The sequence below is a fragment of the Cylas formicarius genome, unplaced genomic scaffold (genome assembly GCF_029955315.1).
Source record: "Cylas formicarius isolate icCylForm1 unplaced genomic scaffold, icCylForm1.1 PGA_scaffold_3__17_contigs__length_32017465, whole genome shotgun sequence".
Taxonomy (NCBI): Eukaryota; Metazoa; Arthropoda; class Insecta; order Coleoptera; family Brentidae; genus Cylas; species Cylas formicarius.
This window is the reverse complement of record NW_026844326.1, coordinates 12,208,266-12,218,214: the sequence shown is the minus strand read 5'-3', so window position 1 is coordinate 12,218,214 and position 9,949 is coordinate 12,208,266. Positions and strand designations below refer to the sequence as shown.

General features: G+C 31.3%; 2 protein-coding genes across 2 annotated transcripts in view; one reads left to right on the top strand and one right to left on the bottom strand.

The window, feature by feature from the left end:
- Nucleotides 1-1,833: 1,833 nt before the first annotated feature.
- LOC132699916 (uncharacterized) lies at nt 1,834-2,752 on the top strand. The gene is made up of 3 exons (XM_060666908.1): nt 1,834-2,123; nt 2,174-2,325; nt 2,377-2,752. Exons 1-3 carry the CDS (start codon nt 1,941-1,943, stop codon nt 2,651-2,653), a joined length of 612 nt encoding a protein of 203 aa, XP_060522891.1. The 5' UTR covers nt 1,834-1,940; the 3' UTR covers nt 2,654-2,752.
- A 1,383-nt stretch (nt 2,753-4,135) lies between these two features.
- Nucleotides 4,136-9,949, bottom strand: part of LOC132699914 (uncharacterized) — an 82,901-nt gene continuing 77,087 nt past the window's right edge. Inside the window, exons 5-6 of the mRNA XM_060666905.1 lie at nt 9,028-9,142; nt 4,136-5,089 (exon numbers count right to left, since the gene is read on the bottom strand). Coding sequence (XP_060522888.1) covers nt 4,970-5,089; nt 9,028-9,142 — 235 coding nt within the window. The 3' untranslated portion in view covers nt 4,136-4,969. The remainder of the gene's footprint in view (nt 5,090-9,027; nt 9,143-9,949) is intronic.

The following is a 9,949-nucleotide window of genomic DNA, read 5'->3' as shown; positions in this document are numbered from 1 at the left end:
GAATTTGATCTTTTTTGTTGGACATTTTTTTGCTGTTATGCAAAGCTTTCTTTATTTTTTTTTTAAATTTCGAAATTATTAACAAAACTTGTAGAGAATGAGCCACACAAAATCGATTTTTTATTTGATTTATGAAAAACGTGTTAACTTTATGAAAGTCGTGTTTGTTTGTTTTTTTTTTAATTAGAAATATTGTCACTAAGCTTCAAATATCTTTTGCTTAAGGGAAGTAAATTACCAGTTGTTTTGTATGTTCTTTGTGTGTCAGAGTTACAGTGACATGTAAATAAATCAAATGTTTTCGAGCACTCTTGCAGAGAAAGCACTATTACTAATGTTGATGTCTCTGACAGGCTTAGCTATTTTTAAAACAATGTAGAAACATATCCAAATCTCAGTAAAGTTTTCCTCTAAATAATTTAGCTTATATGAAAAATCGCAAGTATTGATGAAGCTATTAAATTATCAGCTTGGCCACCAAATGTACAGTGTTTATTTCACAGTTTAAATCTATTTGTACTAATGTGATATGTATATTTGAAAAAGAAACCTCAAAAATAAAATATCCATGGTCATCCATGGTAAATGATGTCTGAAACAGGTTGCAACTCTACATGGGTACCAAATATTAGCAATACTGGAAAGTGATAGCTTGTTTATTTGGCACACCAATTAATTAAACAATATTTTCGTAATTGGATGGAGAAAAATTTATCGCGCTTTAGTTTTATAATGTTGGGATGTTTTTGCGTTATCGGACGTGGTATTTAAAAAAATATAATGTTTTAGGCCTGTTTTAAAAAATGATGCCACGTTTAACAAATTTAACTAATTTCGGTTTATTAAAACGGATTAGTTTTGGAATATGTGTCCATTAACAGTGACGATAAAAAAAAAGCTTAAGGATCAACCAATATTTGTGATGACTTTACAAAGACATTGATTAATGCTTCCCTATTTATATAAGTGAAAAGTTGTTATTGGTGTCATGAAGTTTGTAGTTATATCAATACGAAAGGTTCACGTGATTTTTTTTTGTAAGAATTTGAATGTTCACAAGCTTGCATGCTGTTCTAATTATGCTAACGTTACGAAAATAATTTTTGCGAGAGAAAATTTCGAATTTTTGTTGAAATTAATGGTTTGTTTTGTATAGTAAATATAGTTTTTATCATGTATGAAATTAAATGTTTTCAAGGTGTAAATTCTTTAAGTAGCATTTGTAAATAATGTACCTACGCAACTTGTTACTTCATGTTTCAAATTGTATTGTACCAATCGGATTTTAAAAGACGAAATATTCTTTATACAGAATATTAAGCGAAACATTATTGTGCTATTTATTAGAAAGGTCAACGGCCATTCATTTGATATTGTCAAACAATGTAGCTGTATAACACTTCTTTTTTAGTATACAGTTAACATGCTGTTGATTTTTTTGCAAGTAGCTAATATTCCTGTAAAGATTAATTTTATTTCTAGGAGGCTATTTAATAGTCTTCGAAACTGTTATTTACATGGTATATTAAGAAATTGTAAATGTAGAAATTTAAAATAAAGTACTATATTGCTGTGAGTAATAATTTTTCACTAGAGTAGAATGGGCGAAATAAATAAATCATTTATTGGCATCTGCTCCAGAACTTTTGGTATTATATAAGAAATTGGTTAGATATGTGTTTTAAAGTTTGTAATTCTCAAATTTATTTTATTTAATATAAATGAGTAAAAAATTATGCTCCAGAAATATACATTGAGCGTGGCTGTACGTGGTTGAATGGTTTTAGGATTTTTGGCCAGATATAAGATGAAGCAGTAATCTGGTAAGCCATAACCTGCAAGTTTGAAAATGTCAAGATAACTGGGCTCGAATTTGTAAATTCGCAGAGTTTAATGATGAATAAACATTATTAAGGAACGACTGCACTACACACGCCACAATGGTCGATTTAAAGAAAGATTTGGACGAATATCTTCTGCTTCAGAGCGATCAGAAGAAATCTTTCAAACTGCAGATGCCAGTGATTCAAAAACCAAATTTAACGAATTGGTTTAAAAGAGAACAGGCACAGGAAGAAACTACGTGGTTTCAGGAAACGAAAAAAGACTGTTGCCCTAGCCTTGTTTGTTGTTAATTGCGTTTAGTATATCCGTTTACAGAGTTTTGTTTTAGTCAAGAATTCAACGAATTGTATTTTTTGTGATATGCATTGGAATGGGGATATTGTGCTTCTCGATATCCTTGATGTATATTCCTGTGCTACTGTTCAAAGCTAGAAAATTTGCATTACTATTTACTTTAGGTAGCCTGTTTTTTATTTTAAGGTGAGATCTAATTAATCATTGGAACAAATTAGTCTGATTTGTTTGTTCCAGTTTTTTTTTCCTGTGGGGGCCCTTGGCTTATCTAAAACACATGTTCACCAGAGAAAGAATATTTTTGACATTGACATATGGTGGTACATTGTTCGCTACCCTATATTGTGCCCTTCATTTGCAAAGCACCCCATTTACAGTATTGTTTGCTGTTGGCCAAATCATTTCGTTATTGTGGACTGTGATAGCCAATATTCCTGGAGGTTCATCAGGCATTTCTTTTTTCACAAAAATATTTTCTCGATCAGTAAGTGGAGGCAGTGCTTTACCCATATGATTTCATTCAATCAATAATTTTGTATTTTCTTATGTCACTTATTTCAGTTAATTTTTAGGATGTATATATAGAACTAAAAGTAAACTGCTAAAAAAAGTATTGCTGTGTGTTACTTATATAAATTTTAGCAATTACAATTATTGGATTTGCAGGAGTTAGTAAAATGAAACAAAATATATAACAGACCGCTGGAATGGCATGTGTGTGGCAGTAATCCTGCAACAATTATCTTTGATAACGCTTTCAAAAGCATTTGAACTACTTGTTTTACCAAAACAACCTGGGCAGACATTAACGGGTTAATTTTAAAAAGCTGTTAAACCTAATAAGTTACCAATAGTTTAAAATCAAATTTTAAAAACATATTGCTTTTGTACTTTTATTAGTTGGATTTCTTCCATTTACTAACACATGATATTAGAAGAGAGAATACAGGTTATTTCAATAACCTATTTTTTGGTCTGAGGTTAAATTATTTTTCTTAAAACCCGTTATTATTCAATAATCGCTCATGCCTAATTGCAAGAACTACAAAAAGAACTGGTTCGCCTTGGAGGTGTTAAATTTTTCTATAGTCCAGTATTGCAGAGTTGTAGTATCTCCTCCATGTACGATTTTTAAATATCAATATGGTCATGAACATAACGGAAACTAACCAAATACTTGCTTATTTCTGCACAGTTAAAATGTAGAAAGCCAAGAGCCTCATTAAACCCCGGTCAAGCATTTAACGCCTTTACGCATAGAAGCTCTCCCCAAAGAAAAATCGCCAACATGGACAAAAAGTGATATGGAACGAACTACGCAGACGGTACTCGTACACACAAGCGAAAATTTGATTGTAGTGCTTGGAAGATATAGACGTTATGGCGCATAGACGACTGCGCATCCAAATCTTACTTGACGTTCTGGAGGTCGCCATTATGCAAAAACGTGTCATATAATTTCAACTAACCAATTCAAAATTTATAGTTATTCTCTGTATTGTGCGAAATTGTTATTGCTTTTATGTTTCTATTTATTAGTGCTATGTAGTGCGTACTCTCGTGTAATTAGGTACGTGAGTAGGAAGTAGTAAATGTAATCGTGGTGTTTTACGAAAATGTACCTCAAAAGTTTGATAAACTCTTCACTCACTGATTTATTAAGCACTCGCTGGTGCCAAAACTCTTAACCAGAATGGCGTTCATCAAAGTTCTTGAATAATTTACTAATTAAAAGGACAAAAATCTTTAAAACAATCATTTTATCAATTAAAGGATAAAACTTATTCGGTGAAGTAATTCCAGATGTTAGTAGAATTGTCACATAATTCTTGTTTAGCACTTTTTTTTTACTTTTGGAAAAGCACCATTCAGGTACGTTTTTATGTCTGTACGTGCTTAATTCTGGCACCCTTAATGAACTTGAAGTTTGAAATACAACTTTCATTCACATTTTGTGGTTAAAATTTCGGGAGAATTGCAAAAATAAAACACATAATTAACAAACAATAGCTGCATTTATTCCTTATAAATAGATTTCAAATGTACAGTAATTCCTTATGGTATTTAACAATCAATTAGTTAACTTACACCTTAACAAGTCACTTAAAATTAGCATGATGAGTTGAGGTTTTTATCGCTAAATTTGTTGTTTATGAGGGATCAATTGGCTACGGGACTTGACCCTAAATCTTGCAATTTCTAAGCAGTTTTGCATAGCAATAAGATATCTCAACATTTCATTTATACATCTTACAATAAGGTAGAAGTTTCTATATATAATTTTGATAGTTATTATTGATGTTGGAGTTCAGGCGTATTTACAATAATATGTATTTGAAAATGCCAATTGATACAAAAAATACACGGTCTTTGTTTTATCGATTGAATGCAAAACTTTCATAATAATATGTTTGTAATATGAGATTCGAGTTATTAAATTAATTGTTTTCTTTGTAACTTAACTATTAACGTTTAGGGCGATTTGGATGACATTCAAAAATAAATAAAATAAATTATAATTATGTTGATGTATCTAGAAAATTTTAGAAAAATTCAAAGCTAGGTAAGAGAAATTCGTTAAAATTAAAGTTATCAGTCTTTCAAAGTTCTATGCTCTAGTTGCCTAACCAAGTTAAACTACCGATTTATCTTACCTAGCAGCTGCGCATGACTATATAAAAAGATGCTGGTTTAAAGTTAAGTGGCGCAGAGCTTTAAAATTTAAGTGTGATGTTGAGGAATTTTCAGTACTTTCATCAAAACTCGCAAAAAATCTCTCATAGAATTCTTTTTTTTTTGGTATATTTGCAATCAGGAACTAACAATGTTTTTACCACAGAAGAAATGGTATGATGCTAATAAATAGAATTGACAGGAACGAGGTCCGCGTACGAGTTGTCGACGATGTAATCAGTCCGCATTCCCTGGGGCCATAATTTTGACAGTGCAGCTGCAACAAATAATCATATAAAATTGGACGAATGTATCGGAATATATAATAGAAATATATCTGCAGAATCGATATTGGTGCTACTTAAATTGGTAATTTTGGCATATTAAAAAAAATAATCTGGTCTATTTTAAAAAAATACTACATTATTTCGCAATTTTTCTACCTGCTTCGGGTTTTTGAGGGTAAATTGTATGCTAGAGGGTACTCTGTGAATTCATTTTGTGCTCTCTGGGGAAATTTAGCTATTGATTTAGTGTTAGCTGTAAAATTTAAAACATTTAATTCCTTTTTCAAGAAATGAACAATATTGGTAAAATATGAGTACATATTCAGGTTAATACCAGTTTGTTTTAATTTTTTTTAAACGTTACTCCTTTAATATACATAATTATATGCTCGCAGCAACAATTTTTTTTAAACGCCGGAAATAATAATATATCGATAAATAAAGTAATTAAACAGGTAGTAGTAGTAGCCCTGTATAAGAAAAAGACAAGAATGACCATACTTTGCAATTCTAGGATGACAAAATGACATTTTTCTTTGAGATAAAATAGTTTAAAATGTTATAAACAACAATGAACAATATGTATAAACTCGAAATATAAAAATATGTCCAGAAAATGTTTCGTTTAATGATATAATTTATGATTCAAGCTTCTAGTAGGCTGGGCAACTAGAAATACGAGATACCGAGTTTGCATTATTGACAGCGTTATCTGTCATTTTGAAGTGTGAAATTAGTGTTTCAAGAAACGGGAGACAATTTTGAAGGTACGTATTATCACAGTATAGTTATTGGATTGTAAAATAGTTCTTTTGACACATTTATGAATGTATGATTTTCTCCGTATCGAAAAAATTATCGTATTTTAATGACCCCACTCTGGAAAACTTCGCGGTAACCTTGTTACCGATTCCTTTTAATTTTATTCAGTTTGCTTGCGTTCGTACTTATAAAAATACACAATTTGTATGCCATTTTTTTCCTCTTCTTCTTATTATGACTTTAATATTAATTTATACATGGTGGATAAGTGGTCCTCAAAGTACGTACAAAGTAATGAATCAGATAATGCTAGTATTTTAAAGAACTACGATTCCTTTGTAGTGTAATTGTAATTTTGAAAGCGGTAACATTGAAAAAATACTTTTGCAAATTGTTTGTACATCGTGCACACGTTTTCCCATTCCTATTGCTATCCAATTTATCAAAGAAACTGATTCTTAATTTTTATCAACAAACTATACGTTAAGAAACTTATCAGACAATCGTCGTTTTTAAAACTATGGTTGACAGAAAAGTATGCAACTCCCTTATGTCAAATTCGTCTACGCCTCAAAAATGTCATATCTGTGGTGCTGGTAACTTTCTAGCCTATATAAGATTAGGTTACAAAACTTGGTAAGTACGGAAGGGAAATAAGGGATTGTTTTTGACTAGAAAAAATCTTATAACACGCGAGGTTCGGCAAAAAATATGGAATTCTTTGGAAATGTTATCCAATGCCTTCCACAGTCGCCAAAATCCAACACACGCACGGTACTCATAAAATCTCCAGAAAATGTACAATCTAAGATTTATGAAATATTCTAGTATCTCTCACCTTCATTTGTAGCATAAGAAATTTCCACCTAGTCGAAAAAGTAGAACAAGTACAATATCGGTATAGATAACAGCGATTTTGAAGAACCTTATTCTGGAATTGTGAAAAATAAATAAGCATGTTTTTATTTAAAGGTAATATGCTAATATTTGTTATTTAATATTGTTTACATTATTAGTTCTGCTTCAATATGTTGTGAAATTTAATTTAAACCATCGTACTGGATAACAAATACTTAGCATACAATGCAATGAACTCTGAAAAGCAATTAAGATTTTTGGTTTCCTAAAAATATTTTTAAAGAAAAATAAAATCGTGTAAATAAGTTAAGAAATAAGGAACTTACATAGGGATATTGGAAACCATGCATTGAGAAGACAAAGTCGATTAAATGGAAGAAAAGTATTGTAATTGTATTATTTTAGATGTCGCTGGTCATGCCAATACAGGGTTGAATTTATTTATTATATGCTACTTTTAAGACGTACGTTAGAGAATATTCCCATGTACCCAGAAAAAAACAGTCTCCGCCAAGTTTCTGTCCGCCATATATATTCCACGTCACCATATACAATATCCCAATAACGCGCACATTTTGCGCAACCCAACCGAAAGTTTCCGTACAGTTTTTAAATATCTTTTTAGTGGAGGGTAAGTCTGATTCCCTATCAATAATAGAAAGTGTTCTACTCTCCGACATTATATTTTTTCAATTGGAAATTTTGCGCACTTTTTTGAGGAAATTTATCGTATTCCAAAATTCCCGCTAATTTCAAACAAATTAAAACTTTCTTGTACCATTTGAACCTCTGAATTTATGCTCAATCAATATCAAATTGTGTGCACTTGACTTGACTCATATTATTAGGAGTTAAATCCACTATTTATTGGCCAATTCACGAAGGGAAAACTAATGACATATCTCTAACAAAGTTAACCTTTCTTTAACTGCCGGCATACCCATAAAGAGTCCTGATAAATCAAAATAAGCCTCGAATAAGCAACTTCCTGAGAACGTGCCTCGTTCATGAACGCGCTTTAACATTTAAAAACTTAACGCAGAAAATGGCGGTGCTTATACGAAAGCTTCCCGACACGTTTCGAAAATAAACAAACCGAATGAAATTAAAAGCAAACGAGGAAGATACTCGACGAATATAAAAAAAAGTCGCCCGCTCTTAAAATTTAGCCGTCCGAAATTAGTGTTTATTTTTTCTACAAACCGAAAGGACGAGGACCGTAAAACAAGTCTGAGAAACGGTTTCAATTTTTTCGCGGTAAATGGAATCGCGACGTGTTCCGATCGCGTTTAATCCATTTTCGCGTGCGTGCGTTCGGTTTTTAGCGAATTTATCAAAAATGCCGCGCCCAAAACGCGCAAATAAAACATTTCGGCCATAATCACGTTTCGGTTATACGTTTTATAATATCGCGCCCGCCTCCGCACAAACGACATCTATTTATTTTAATGTTTGTTTTGGTTTTTTATTACCTCTTTCAGCAGACGCGAATGGCCTTTATTATTGGGACGCGTATATGAGAGAGCATAATCGAGAATTTGATGTATCCAAATTTGCGATGGCATAAAAAGCCGAATGCTTTGAAGTAACATAAAAACAAATTTTATTCCTTCGGTGGTCGATGAATGAATAAAGTCCAGGGCTACTATGCTGGCATAGGCCGGAACAAGCTCAATTTGTATCAGCATCCACGCAGTCGCATAGCGCACAGGTTTCGGTGAAAATTATTTTATGTGAGGGTTTCGCCCATTTAGCGGTTACCCTGCTTGCTTAAATTTACAAAACAAGTTATGGATATGTTATTAGTTTATTATCATGTTCTATATATAAAAGAAAATGTTAGGAATCTTTTAGGAGGCGCGACTAGTGTTTAGAGAGAGAGAAAATCAACAAAAAAGGATAAACACTCATAATATTAATAACATTGCCGTATTTTCTATTCTCAATGACAATAAGATTTTCAAGATGCTTTTCACCGGGACTACATTAAATTTTCTTTGTCTTTTTTCTTTATTTTTACAATTTTAAAATTTGACACTCTGTAGTTTAAAAACTATTTTACAACTGCTTAAGGAAAACCTAATCTCTGGCAATCAACAAAGTCCAAAGTACGCAGAACTAAAAGTTTAATTAAGCCTTTAGAAGTTCATAAATGCTTTAAAGAAAATAATCCCTTTCAACTTTTTAAGTAAACGGCAAAGTTTTAGCCGGGGCACGATTTTTTTGCACCCGTTACAAGTTTATTCGTTATTTCGGTCTAAATAATTTTTCGTCTCGCAGACGACCAATATAATACACACAAATTTACCTGTATCATGTTAGTAGACATCTTGTCCAAGAACTTCCTGCTGAACTCAGCTGCCTCGTTCCCGCATGTGTTTCTGGTTGTTTTTGTAGAACAGTCTACATATTCCTGGAATGAACTGTAAAAGAAATACGTGTTACATTTGTAGTTTTTTGTGGTAGAAAGGTCAAGTGTAAGACCAGATTTATTTAACCTTAGTTTTTTAGTATTGTGCCACCATGTGAGTTGATTTTAAAAATACAAAGTACACATTTACACACTTTAAAACTTCTTGGAAGTATTTGGCATTTGGTTTACTTGTATTTATTAATTTTCGGTCTCTTATGTTAATAATTAAACTCTCAAAATAAATTTTATTAATCTTTTTATAATTGAAATATTAAATATCCGTGAAACATCTTCTTTCCATTTATAAACAAAAAGAGGAAGAAACGTTTAAAAGGAAGAATCATTGGCCGTTTTTTACACATTATTTTTATTTTCTTTTTCTGCATCCAATAAACGTTTCCAACAATATTTTGTGTAAGTTTGGATTTTTTTTCTGTTTTTCTGAATGAAAAAAGATGTGATAGAGGTTAAAACTTTATTACGAAGGAAAACAGCTTTTGTAACGTTTAAAGCTCAAAAATTTACAATTGAAAAAGACGGCTAGTAATGGGAATTCTTGTCACACATGATTATTTGGCGTTCAAACAAAAATTTTACGTTTAAACAAATTAACACTATGAAATATTATTAGGTAATCTACATATATAAGCTTGACTACTGCAAAAATATACAAAATATATCACAATTACTTATTCTAAACAAGAATAAATTATTGAAAATGAATAAAATACTTTTAGAAAGTATCGGTTAATCAAAGATTTGGCTCAAAAAATACAAACTGGTAGAAAAAGTGTGAAATATAAACAATATTTTATTG

Bases quoted from the DNA above. Each gene is read 5' to 3' on its own strand.
- LOC132699916 (XM_060666908.1), top strand. From the start codon at position 1,941: ATGGTCGATTTAAAGAAAGATTTGGACGAATATCTTCTGCTTCAGAGC. The intron at 2,124-2,173 runs GTTTGTTGTTAA...GTTTTGTTTTAG, and splicing joins AAGACTGTTGCCCTAGCCTT to TCAAGAATTCAACGAATTGT. The intron at 2,326-2,376 runs GTGAGATCTAAT...TGTTTGTTCCAG, and splicing joins AGCCTGTTTTTTATTTTAAG to TTTTTTTTTCCTGTGGGGGC.